Consider the following 13,694-nt stretch of genomic DNA (forward strand, 5'->3'; position numbering starts at 1 on the left):
GCAGCACACCTCGGCGGATGCGACAGGCGCGGGAGTGGGGAAGGGCCGGGAGGCCGGCCTGGGCTGCCGGCCTGGGCTGCCGGTCGGGCGCGGCGGCGCGCACGCAGGCCTCGCCTCTCCCGGGCCTGCTCTCTCACGCCGGCCGCCGGGCGGGCGCGCACGCCGAGTGACGCTCGGAGGAGGAAGCGCAACCTCCTTCCCCTCCCTCGCTGCCCCTGGCCCAGCGGGAACCCCCCCAGTGCGCCTGTGCGGAGGCCTGCTTGATTATGTGTGCCCTCTCCGGGCTCCAGCGTTAGCGGCCGGGTGGAGGTGGGGAGGGAAGACAACGAGGAGGAGGAGGAGGAGGAGGAGGAGGAGGAGGAGGCGGTGGAGGGGAGGTGGGGGGAGTCAGCAAGGACATGGCTCCTGACTCCTGTGCGGAACGTGAGTGACTGAGCGGCAAAGCCCGAGTGAGCGAGCGGCCGAGCGGCGGGCGGGGGGCCGGGGCGCAGGGAAGGAAGCGGGGGCGCGGTGGGCTGTACGGGGGGGGGGCGGGAAGCACTCATTGGCTTGCATGTGTTTTTTAATGGTCCCCCCCAACTCCCTCTTAGATGGTCTCTAGCGACCGGCCCGTGTCACTGGAGGACGAGGTCTCCCATAGTATGAAGGAGATGATTGGAGGCTGTTGCGTTTGCTCAGACGAGAGAGGCTGGGCCGAGAACCCGCTGGTTTATTGCGACGGGCACGGCTGCAGCGTCGCGGTGCATCAAGGTAAACACCCAACCGCCCGCCGGGCCGAACCCGGCCTCCCAACCGTCACCGCTTCCCCCACCTTGGCAGCAACTGCCAGTTCCCCTCCCGCCCCTCCCCCGCCCCGCCCCGTTCCGCGGCCGGGGGTTGACTCTGAGGGTCGGCGGCGGGGCGGAGGGGGTGTGGGCTGTGCACGAGGGAGAAAGTGCGTGTGGCCTGCACTGTCATGTGATCCTGCGCTCACTCTCTCAAGTGTCACTCGGCCGCCGCCTGAGCCCGGAGCCGCGGTTCTGCGGACTCCGGGAGGCGGGGGTCGGCGGCGGAGGGGTGCGGGGGGCCGGGCGCGCGTCCCCCGGCCGTGGGTGCGGGTTGGGAAGCGTGGAGCCCCCTCCCCCTCCCGCCGCTCAGTCTGCCGCAGTGTCTGGAGACTTCCTGTGCCATGGAGTCTGGCTCGGGCGCGCGGCGCTGCGGCGGGCCGCGGGCCGCGTGAACTGCCCGGCGGCACTAGATTTGGGCCGGGGTGGGGAGGACGCCGGCTGCCGCGCACCCCAAGGTTTCTGGCCCAGACCCTGCGGCCGTCGCTGCGGACTGGCGCTTCCCGCGGAGAAGAGGCGAAAGGCTCTTGCCGCCGCAGTCGTGCCGTCCCCGGGACCGGCTGGCCCGAGCTGCGCTGAGCTACCTGGGGTGGAGGCTGAGGCTTGTCGGGATGGCCGCCTCAGGCCGGTTCCGCAGCTTAAGTAATCGGACAGAAGAGATGGCGGTGCCGCCAGGAACTTGGGGAGCATCCTAGTATTATTTTGGGGTGTTACAATTCGGTGAGTTTGGGGGATGTAGAAAAAGGTTAAGGACACTAGTAAGGTAGCTTTCTGGCCATGGAAGCTTCTGATTTTTTCCATTTCAGGTGGTAAGGAATTCAGGTTGGGAAAAACCTAGGTAATTTTTTGGCCCTCTTGTACTCCTCTTGTTAGGCACCAGCCTGCGTCCCTTCCCATTTTTGAATCTGCCATTGAGTGATGCAGATGTTGTTTAGTAGTGTATTGGACGCTAGTCAAACGAGAGAAAGCCTGAGCCTAAGGGACTAAAGTGCAGTTTTCATAGAATGGAATCTCAGAATTGGGAGATTTAGGAGGTAGTAAATAACCTAATCTGAGAATGCACTTATTCCCAGTTCTTTCAAGGAAGCGCAGAGTTGCACATCTCACTTTTTAAGGAGTGAAAACAATGTGAATTGAAACTACTGATTTTAAGGTTTGAGAACCTGGTACATTCCACTGTAGTGTTCATTGGTACTTGTGGAGGTGTTTCTTATGAATTTGGTTGATAAATGATGCTAAGTAGTTTTCATCTCCCAATGTAGAAAATGTTCATTTACAACTGAAAATTTACTCTCTGTGTTTCTGAATTAAAATACAAGTTTTTTGGGGCACTAACGCTGTGTGGTTTTTTTTTTTTTTTTAATAAGTTTTTTTGATGTGGACCATTTTTAAAGTCTTTATTGGATTTCTTACAATACTGCTTCTATTTTATGATTTGATTTTTTGGCTAGGAGGCACGTAGGATCTTAGCTCCCTGACCAGGGATCGAACTCCCATCCCCTGCATTAGAAGGCATAGTCTTAACTACTGGACTGCCAGTTACTTGGTTGATAGAATATTTTTACTCATACCTTTTAAAAGGGATTGGGACTTCCCTGGTACTCTGACGGTAAATAATCTGCCTGCACTGCAGAATAACCCGGGTTTGATCCCTGGGTGGGGAAGATCCCTTGGAGAAGGGAAAGGCAACCCACTCCAGTATTCTTGCCCGGAGAATTCCATGCACAGAGGAGCATGGCGGGCTACAATCCATATGATCACAAAGAGTTGGACACAAATGAATAACTACCACTTTTAACAGGGGTTCAGAGTTTAGCTTTTGGAGTTTTAGAAATCTGTGTTGATTTTATATTCTTTAGATGCTTTCCAATATTTGATATATTTCCATGTTTCCTTTGAGCAGGTTCATTTGAGAAAATGTCAATTGGATTATTAATGTCTCTAGGTTTTTGGCAAGTTTTAAACTTTGAGTTAAGTTAATGTTAATATGGAAACAATTTTTAAAGTAACTAGACTGTGATTTAGAAATGTGATATGTATTCACATCACTTGTTGAAACATTAACATTATACATTAGAAATAAACCTGCAGTTTGTTTTTTTATGACTTTATTGAGATATAATTCACATACCATGCAGTTAACCCACTTAGAATGTACAATTCAGTGGTGTTCAGTATAGTCACAGTTTTGGATTTGTTACTGCAGTTTAATAGTACATTTTCATCATCACAAGAAACCTTGGAGCCATTAACAGTTACTCCTCATTTCTCTCCAACTCCCCCAGTTCTAGACAACTAAATCTACCTTCTGTATAGACAGACAAATGTCTATTCTGGACATTTTATTTAAATAAAAGCATTTCACTTTTAACATTACATTTCATTTCCTGCATAGCTTGTTTATTTTGAAAGGTGATTTGAAAATAACTTTATTTTCATGTGTTTAAAATGCTTGATATTTAAACTTAAGATATAGGAATGAATTAGTTAATTTGAAGTAGTGAATATTCATATAATCATTATAGGAATGAATAATAAGTTATTTATGTAAACATGTTAAATTTTATCTAATATTTTTATTGTAAAAGAATAAGATTTGTGATGTTTATTCTTTTGAAATGAAGTAGCAAAAAGTTACCTTTCTGATATTTAAAATGTCATGATTGTAACTTGGTGATAAATGATAAACATAAATATAACATGTTTTAGTTTTTTACAAAGCAGTTGGAGGTATTACATTATTTTTTTATTTTTTATTTTATTTATTTATTTTTTTGGAGGTATTACTTTAATAGGGCTTTGGCACAATATTTGATTTTTCATAGTTATTCAACCTTTAACTTATTTTCAAACATTCCGTTTTCCAACAGCTTGCTATGGCATTGTTCAAGTACCCACAGGACCATGGTTTTGCAGGAAATGTGAATCTCAGGAGAGAGCGGCCAGAGTGGTAAGGACTGTTTATCAAAAACTTTAAAATACTTCAATGAGTAGCTTAGGATGCTACACACTGAGGTTTCATTTTGAAGGGTTTTCAGTCTTGTTCAAATATTGAATTTGGGCCAAATATTGACTTGCAGTTTTAAGCTGGTTTTATAAGATCTGAAAAACAAATTGAATTGCATATTGATGGATACTTAGAAAGGATAAAATATAAAGTTGTATTTTGGCTTAATTGGCCCTGCCTGCTGGTTAGATTGACTAATCATGGTTGGAACATAATGGCAGTAGGACATAGGTTGAGTTACACTGAGATAATTCTGCTAGGTTCTGTTTAAGAAGTAAAAAAAAGTCCATCAGTATTTAGTGATTCACATTTCTTTTTATTACATCTGTACATGTATAATTTAACTTTGCTCAGTATTTTCATACATTCAGGCCCTTTGGCAAAGCAGCATAAAAATCTTCCTTTTTTTAACTTGGCTGGCTAACCTTCTTTCTGAACACTTCTGTAAACCTTCTGTAAGAATGAGAGAAATGTTTATTCTTTGTGGCCAAAAGCATTTTTCCGGTTGAACTTCTAGAAATATGAGGGAAGAATAGATTTTATCTTCGTTAATCATATGAAAGTATTACCATTTGCAGTGTGATAGTTTCTTCTCTTGGTGTTGACTAGAGAATTTGACAGAAGTTAGAAAACAAATATTTCAACCTCTACCTACATGGAGAGCAAGAATGGAGGTTTTTAGTTTTGCCTAGGCAATTTTCGATCAGCAGAAATAATGGCTGAGTAGCCTATGTAGGATTGTGAAATCAGAGCACTAATATGTTGATATGTGGTGTTTGTGTGTGAGAATGCCCTGTAGCAGAGTTACAGTTATTCTGACATTACAGAAATAGAAATTAGCAAGTGGAGGATGAGATTAATTGTAAAAATTTCAGGACGTAATTTATGTATCAATTTACTCTCCCCTTCCCCCGGTAACATTTTATGGTTTGCGGTTGATGGGTCACCAAGTAAAGGACGTTTTGCTTGACTTTGTTAGGAAACATTGACAGTAAGGTAAGGTAAGGCTCTTCCACCGCATGACATAGTAGTTTTGTAGCCAGAGAAAGATGAGAAAATAACAAAGTGGGTATCAAGAGAGGGAGGATAAAGAGGTGAATGGGAGTGGTAAAATACCAGGATTATTTGCCTCAAATACCACTTCTTGCCTGTTTCTATGCCTTTTTCCTCTCTGAGGTCATGGTCAGAATATCCAGGTGAATAAGCTAGTTATCTTAAAAGGTACATTGGAAGACATGTTTTACTTAAGCTTTATTTGGCAGGATGTGGGGGTCATTAATTAAAGATCAGGCACAGTCTTTTCTGAATTCCTGTAGTTATAAAAGGTAGGGTTATAAAGCCATAGTTTTATATATGTATGTAGTTAAATATATACTCATATATATACTTACATGCATCCTCTTGTTAAAATGATATAGTAGCCAAGAAACCTAGCCTGAAAATACATCCATGAGTTAGGATGGGAACTGAATTAGTCTTAATGTTATTTCTGGTTTTCTCTGTGTATCTGCTTAATTCTTTTCCTTTCTACAGATTTTCTCTGCTAGTTACTCTGTCAATAACTAACTTTTTTTATTGTTTACTGTCAGATGCTGTGCTGAATGTTCTATATTAATTATCTTCTTTAATTATCCTGTCAAAATATGAGGTAGATACCCTTTTGTTATTCTCATTTCACAGATAAAGACCTAGTAGTTTTGAGAGAAATACGTACCTAGTTGGAGTCTGGGCCGTGATTAAACTCTCAACCACAGTATACTGTATTGTTGCCTCCTGTGGTGAATGATGGCCATGCTTCAGTCTTGTCTCCAGAGACTGAATTTCAGTCCGAATCTCATGTTCCTTTGATGGGGAAAAAACTGTCTTGGCTTTTCTGGTTCTGGATGGGTTAGTTAGCCATAGCTAGAGAGTAGAGTGGAGGTGGTCAGATGCAGGGAAATCTCTGTGGGTTTGGGATAGCTTGCTTTTCAGAGAAGGGAGAATTAGAAGCTCATAGATAACTGAGGAGTGAAAATCCAGAACCATAAAGCAGTAGTTTTACTCAAATAGCTTGGTTTGTGTATAGAATGGTTTTGAAAGGGGAGGTTAGAAGCTGAAAGACTTAGGTTGCTGTTATATAAAAATTTGAGAGTAGAAAGGGAGTAAAAAGGAAGGGAGGGAGCATTTTGGAGGAGGAAATGACAGAAATGGAAGTGGGGTGAAGGAAAGGGAATAATCAGATGATTCTGAGATGGCATGGTTGAGCACTCTGGGATAGTGATACTGTTAATAGTAATAGAGGGTTTGATGCTGCTCGGATGTTTCATTGGAAAGTTAGGGTTAAAGTAATGAAGACAAGTTGGGGATGGAGCTGCATAGCAGGAAGGTTGGGAGCCAAGTGACAACTTTTACTCTAGTAAAGAAGAGTGAAGGCAGAACTCTGGTGAATGTTCACATTTGGGAGAGTAAGAACAAGTTACCAAGGATGGCTAATGAACTGTCAGGAAAGGAGAAACTGCAGGTTCCGGTAGCAACACAAGCAGTTGTTTTTTAAAGACTAGTTGATAGTGTACATTGCTGCCAGGGATGCTGAAGTTCGAAGACAAGTTCTTGAGACAGCAATTGTAGTTTGCTCTTTTGGGCAGAACCCTTGTTACAGGGCATCGAAAATAGTAGGGATTGCAGGGTTAGAATAAATGTTGAAAAAGTAAAGAAAGACAAAAATAAAAATAGATGGTGATTGAGGAAGTTTGGTTGGTTTTTAAGGGAAGCTCTTTGTTAGATAGGCATTCATTGTTCGGGAAAAAACACTTGAATTGCTTATTTCACCTCAAGTGAATAAATATTTTGATTGGATTTCCTTGTTTATTAACTGCAATCATAGTGCTTACAGGTTAAAACACTCATTGATGACTGTTTTTATATTTAATGTGTATGTGTTCTTAAGTACCACAGGCTGAAGAGATTTATTTTATTTTTTTGGCTGAAGAGATTTATTAGAAATTTTACCTACTTGTACAGTGTTAATAAGATACAGAGGGGGATATTTTTAGATTTTTAAATATTCTACTTGGAAGACACATTGAAAGTGGATTGTACAGAAAAATAAAATGGCCAAAAGCCCTTTAAGGATTTGCATTATTTAGGTCTTGCTCTTCTGGCTGTAAGTGAAAGATGATTCCTTTCCTCTAGGAACTGAGCTATAACTTTCTCTTGTTGCTCTGTCTCTTTATTGCAGTTCCTCCTAGCTTTTTTACATTGTTAGGGAGGAACTGGTGGATGGGATATGAATAGGGTTTTGGGGATTGATCTAGGATTATACTATTTCAGTTTTAAGTTTTTTTCTTGCTGAATGTATGTAATGCACACAAATCACTATAAATCTGTAAAACCATGTGAAACATTTAACCACACTAATTAGATATTTATATTGAATTCTACAAATTATGTTAATATGCATTTGATTGTCATAAATAGTTCTGAGCAAAGTAGAACATAAAATGTGTATCTATGTGTTTGCCATCCAGAATGAACAAATGTCCTTTCTTCATATTTGCTTCAGATCTTCCCTTCTGTTTAAAAAGAAAAATAAATTAAAAAATTGAGTTGAAATCCTTTTTGTATTCTTTCTAGTCTGAGTCAGCCATTACCCTTTTAGTGTCTGTGGGATCAGTCTCTTTTTCTTGCCAGTTTCATTGAGCTATACTTATATGTATTGGAATGTTAACGATATACAACATAATGATTTGATATATGTATAAAAAACTTGCAAAAACAACATGCAAAAACTTACTGCAGTAAGTTAACATCCATCACCTCACATAGTTGTAGTTTTTTTTTTTTTTTTTGATGAGAACTTTTAAGATACACTCTTAGCTTTCAAATAAACAATACAGGATTGTTAACTACAGTCATCGTGCTGTACACTACATCCGCAGAACTTATTTATGACTGGAAGTTTGTGCCTTTTGACCACCTCACCCATTTCCCCCAACCACCACTCACTGCCTCTGGCAGCTACCAGTCTGTTCTGAGTTTGTTTTTTTTGGATTCCACATGTAAGTCCAACCATATAGTATTTGTTTTTCTCTGTCTGACTTGGTTCATTTAGCATAATGCCTTCAAGGTTCATCTGTTGTTGTCACAGATGGCAAGGTTTCCTTCTTATTTTTAAGACTGAGTAATATTTCATTATATATGTAGAGCCATCATATATGTTTTAATCCTTGTTACTACATATATATATCCATAAACACCATCTAGTAGTATATTGTACAGAAATGTTATCATGTTATGTATGTGTTCTGTGATACAGCTACTTATGAGATTGCTGCACTGTATGAACTCATCTAGTTCATTGTTTTTATCTGCTTTTTAGTATTCTGTCACAGAATGTACTGTGATTTAATTCCTTTATCGACTGTTGTTATTTTTCCAATTTTTCACAATCACAAATAATGTTCCAGTGAACATCCTCGTGAAGCTTGTTTTTTTTTTTTTTTTTAATATAGTCTTAAGAGTATTATCATGACAGTTTTTAGAATTTATTTATTTCTGACTGCATTGTATCTTTGTTGCTGTCCCTCTGGCTTTCCCTAGTAGTGGGGGCTACTGTGGAGTCACAGTGTGCAGGCTTCTCACTGTGGTGGCTTCTCTTGATGCTCAGCATGGACTCTAGGGTGCTTGCCCTTGATAGTTGCAGGCTGTGGGCTCGGTAGTTGTGGGCGGCATGCACTAGAGCACAGTTGTGGCTCACGGGTTTAGTTGGCTTGAGGCATCTGGAATCTTCCCAGACCAGAGATCGAACCTGAGTCCATTGCATTGCGAGTAGGACTCTTAACCACTGGGCCACGGGGGAAGTCCAACATGCAAGTTGTGTTTTTTAGATTTATAATAATCTCTGATACATTTGGACTTATTTCTTAAGTTTTCATTTTGTGTTGCCTATTTACTCTGCTTTTTTCCCCCCTTCTTTTTCCCTTCATTTGGAGTGATTGAGTGTTCTTTACTCCTTTTTTTAAAAAAAAATCTGGGCTGATTTGGAGGTTTTATATTCTAGTCCTTTTTTTTTTTTTTAATGATTGCTCTTAAAATTTTGATGTGCCTACTTTCTATTTTTTCTGAGTCCAGGATTTTATCTTTGTACTCCTTTTGAACAAAGCAGGGGACCTTAGGACACCTTGTATTCCACTTTCTTCCTGGCAGAAATCTTATTGTTGTTTACATTTTAACTCCATCTTATTTTTAATCTTCCAGTGGAAGTTTTTTTTTTAAATAATCATTTGTAATTTGGACTTAACATTACTGATGTTTTTGCACCACTCAGTTTTTTATTCCTGTTGCTGCCCTTTGTGTCATTTTCTTTTAAAAGTTTTTGGTGGTATTTTCACAGTTGGTGGCTAGTAAGTACTAAGATCCGTTAGTCTTTTTATGTCTAAGAATGCCATTATTTTGCTAGTTTGAAATCTAGGATAATAGTTGTTTTCCTGTAACTAAAGACTTTAGTTTGTCTTCTGGTACCTGTTTGTGCTAATAAGGAATCTGTTGACTGTCTGTTTATCCTGCTTGAGACTTAATTTGCTCTCATCCATTTTGGAAAATGTTCTGCTCTTATCTTTTCAAATATATCTTCTCATTATATTTTCTTCTCCAGTAACTGTTACTTAGGTGTTTAATTGGCATTCTCATCCTTTTCTTCAGGTCTTTTAATTTGTCTTTTACAGTTTCTCTATTACCTCTTTATTATGGATAATCTTTTTAGCTCTGTGTTCAAACTGTGTTCAAATCCAGTCAATGAATTTCTTTTCTGAATAAATCATAGCTAGAATTTCTATTTGTTTTATATTTTTCAATTAGCCTTTTTCCCATAATATCTTGCTATTATTGTCTTAATGTTTATATTTCTTTTACTTATTTGATCATATAAAGCATACTTATTTTAAAACTCTTCACAGATTCTGGAATTCTTTCATTTTGTTTTTTAACTATGGTGGTAGATGTCCTTAGATGTCCTCATAAACTTTGTAATTTTTGACAGTGAGCTAGTCTTTAAGAGTTGTCTTCCTGTGATCCCTCTTCTGCTAATAACTTGGGTTTGTGTAGGTGTCCCTGAGGGGACTTTTTGCATTTGCTCTGTTATTTGTTAAGAATTGTTTTTGGTGCCAGTAACAAAGACCAGATTACAATGATCTGCAAATTAGCAATTTACAAATTTCCTACTTAAAAGGAGTTCAGAAAGGCATTTTAAAGCTTTGTGACAGCTCTCTGAAACCTTTAATTAATTAATTACTTAATTTTGGCTGCATCTTGAGGGATCTTAGTTCCCTGACCACGGATGGAACCCATGCCCCCCTGCAGTGGAAGCGCAGCGTATATTAGCCACTGGACTGCAGGGAAGTCCTTCTGTGAAATCTTTAGGGATCAGGCTTTTTCTGTCTTCCTGTTATGCCAACCTTAACACACGGTTTTCATTTTTAGGATTGTTCCACAGTCACAGCCTGGCATTCACTATGACTGTAAAGAGATATTCCAAGCAGAAACAAGGATGGGAAGGGTTGAAAGTGGTTTTCCTCTCACCTGAGTTATCCTCTTAAATGAGCTTTCTCTGGTATTAGTGGTCCAATACATCTTTTTTTTTGGCATAGATTCCCCTTTGGTAGGATCAGCCCTTACCAGTTCCTGTCCTTACATAGTAAACTTGGTTAAAACTGTTCAGCACATCTAGGGTCTCAACCTTCTAACTGCCGCTGCTGCTAAGTCACTTCAGTCGTGTCCGACTCTATGCGACCCCATAGACGGGCAGCCCACTAGGCTCCCCCATCCCTGGGATTCTGCAGGCAAGAACACTGGAGTGGGTTGCCATTTCCTTCAATGCATGAAAGTGAAAAGTGAAAGTGAAGTTGCTCAGTCGTGTCTGACTCTTAGCGACCCCATGGACTGCAGCCTACCAGGCGCCTCCATTCATGGGATTTTCCAGGCAAGAGTACTGGAGTGGGGTGCCATTGCCTTCTCCTCAACCCTCTAAGGTACATATTAAATTGATTATTTTCGTTGTCTGCCTCAGCTTCAATTAATTTTGACTTTTTTTTTTAAAAGCATTTAGGTTCTTTTTTATTTGTACCACTAGATTTACTTACATAATTAAAAATTTGTTTTTCAGACTTATCTCCTTTACTCTGACTTATGAGTGCAAGAAGCCAGGATGGAGTATCTTCAGTGGCACTTACTTTTTTTTTATTTTGTGCAAGTTTTTTAGCCTATATACTTTTTTTTTTTTAGTTTTTTTTAGCTTATATCCTCTAAATAGAATGCCTTAAAAGTTAAATATTTGCTAACATTTTTTTTTTTCTCTTACTGATGATTCATATCCAGTATTTGTCCTTTTTTTTGGCCATGCTGTGCTGCTCAGCTTGTGAAATCTTCCTTAGTTTCCCCATCAGAGATGGAACTTGTGCCTCCGCAGTGGAAATGTGGAGCCTAACCGCTGGATTGCCAGAGAATTCCCTGTTCTGTTTGTTTTTGAATTCAGCATAGCATCCTAAGTTCCTGTAACTTTGAAAGAGGTGATTTAAAAAAATTAAAAGATTTAGTTCTTACCACTATACACAGAATAGCAAATAACCAATTTCCATTGTCTCTCTTCTTGAATTCCTTTTTTTTAAACTGTGAGAAAAGATTAGCATAATAGCACTCAGGAAGTAAGTGCTTAACATTTGTTTGTATCATTTCCTAACCTGCCTACAAAGCTAGTGTGGCTCAGTGGTAAAGAATCCATCTGCCACTCAGGGGATTGAGTTCAGTCCCTGGGTCAGGAAGATGCCCTGGAGAAGGAGATGGCAACCCACTCCGGTATTCTTGCCTGGGAAATCTCATGGATAAGGGAATCTGGCTGGCTACAGTTCATGGAGTCACAAAAGAGTCAGACATGAGACCAAATAACAACAGCAACAAACAACATAACTAGTAAGAGAAATGAAAACATAGGGGTACATTGATACATTGCCCTTTGTGTCTATTCCATTTTTGTTTAGATTTTAATTTTTGTGTTTATCCAAGTGATAAATGCACTGTTAATAGTACTAAAAGATTCTTTTTCACACACATCAAAACAGTACCTTGCTGCTTGACTCTTGGCAAGGAATGTAGAAGCAGCTGTTCATTAAGAATTTTTATTTTTTGTTTTGGCTGTACTGGGTCTTCATGGCCGAGCACAGACTTTCTCCGGTTGCCTTGCTGGGCTTCTTGCAGCACCTCTCTTGTGAAGCATGCGCTCTAGGGTGCTCAGGCTTCGGTAGCTGTGGTACAAGGCTTAGTTGCTCTGGGGCTTGTGGGACCTTCCTGGAGCAGGAACTGAACCTGTATCCTTGCTTTGGAAGACAGAGTCTTAACCACTGAACCACCAGGGAAGTTCAGAAGCAGCTCTTCTTGATATCAGTTTTAGATGTTGTCTTTCTGTATACCACAAATTTTGGTTAATCCAGTAGTATATTAAACAGAAAATTTTGTGTTTTTATGACTAAGTATTTTTTGTTCATTTCTGAGTCAAAAGCATACTATGATTGCTTTCTTATGTTAAAGTTTTTCTTTTTTCCTGGGATTAATAATTGTCTTGTATTTTCATTTTCCTATATCTTTGTATACTTTGTAGGCACCTCTTATATAATTTTCCACTTACTTAATGAATCAGGTAGTCTATCATTTCGATTCTTCATAAATTCTAAAATTCTAAAAAAGGAAAAAAAGTTTTACCGTCTTGATTGATGGTTTGCCTGAGTATGGAATTCTTGGTTGGAAATAACTACCCTTCAAAAATTTGAAGCTACTTCTCCATTGCTTTTTAGCTGTCAGTGTTTCTATTAAGAAGACCAATGAAGTTCTGATTCTAATCCTTTGTATAGGATTGTTCTCTCTGGATTTAGTGTGTTTTCTGTATCCAGTTTATCTCTGCTATTTCTCATGGTAGTGTGCTGCCCCTCACTCATTGTACTGGGTACATAGTGTCCCTTTCAACCTAGTAAATCATGTTAGGAATCATGAGTTTAGTTAAGGGAGAATTTTTTTTTTTAATTAAAATATTTTTAAAACATTTTGATTGCACTGAGTCTCTTGTGGCGTGCAGGCTTCCTAGTAGCAGTGTTTGGGCTTAGTTGCCCTACAGCATATGGAGTCCTAGTTCTCTGACCAGGGATCGAGTCTGCATCCCCTGCCTTGGAAGGTGGATTCTCAACCACGGGACTGCCAGGGGCATCCCTGAAATTACTTCTGATATGTCCTCAGTTTTGTTGTCATTGTTTGCTTTTTCTGTATTGTTCTTTATTTGGATGTTGGACCTTTTGAACTGATCTTGCTGTTTAAGTTATCTATTTCTGTTTTACTCTCTGAGGCAGTTTCTATTTTATCTTCCATCCCTTCATGTAAATTTCTAAATTTTATTATACTTTTAATTACCAAAGGCTCTTTTCTTTTATACTTTTTGAGTGTTTATTTTTTATCATCTGCTTTTGTTTTTTGGGTGCATATTTTCTCTTAATTTCATGAGGATGTCAATCAGATGGTTGTTTTTGTTCTCTTTCAGTTTTCTGAAGTTTTCTGCTCTTAGGACTCTTATTCAGAGTTGCTTTGTACCGTTTGTTTTGGCCTGTCTTGTTAGGGACTTTGCTTACAAAGTTAGTGACTTGTAGCCATCCATCTGAGTTAAAGACAAGTTCCTATTGAGGTGACTGGAAGCTCTGTATGTGTGGCAGAAATTGGTGGCTGATTGGCTTCATTATAGGTAATCTGGCTGGGTTCTTTTATTGGGATGCCACCATCTGGTTAGTTTATTCATAGGAAAATCCTCCAGTCATCTGTTCGGGATTCACAGACCTGGTTACAACTCTGAGCCA

General features: G+C 39.9%; 1 protein-coding gene across 10 annotated transcripts in view; it reads left to right on the forward strand.

The window, feature by feature from the left end:
* The window catches only part of MLLT10 (MLLT10 histone lysine methyltransferase DOT1L cofactor), a 214,507-nt gene continuing 200,813 nt past the window's right edge, over window positions 1-13,694 (forward strand). For 7 of the 10 annotated variants that reach the window (XR_011489384.1, XR_011489385.1, XM_070472046.1 and 4 more), the window contains exons 1-3: window positions 344-449; window positions 591-750; window positions 3,695-3,774. Coding sequence is in view for 7 of the 10 variants with exons in the window: in XM_070472046.1 (XP_070328147.1) it covers window positions 591-750; window positions 3,695-3,774 (240 nt within the window). In the remaining 3 variants the exon portion in view is untranslated. Of the gene's footprint in view, window positions 310-343; window positions 450-590; window positions 751-1,448; window positions 1,545-3,694; window positions 3,775-13,694 lie in introns of those variants that run through there. The other 3 variants (XM_070472048.1, XM_070472047.1, XM_070472055.1) reach the window with 3 other exon arrangements.

Source organism: Odocoileus virginianus, chromosome 9 (assembly GCF_023699985.2).
Source record: "Odocoileus virginianus isolate 20LAN1187 ecotype Illinois chromosome 9, Ovbor_1.2, whole genome shotgun sequence".
Classification (NCBI taxonomy): Eukaryota; Metazoa; Chordata; class Mammalia; order Artiodactyla; family Cervidae; genus Odocoileus; species Odocoileus virginianus.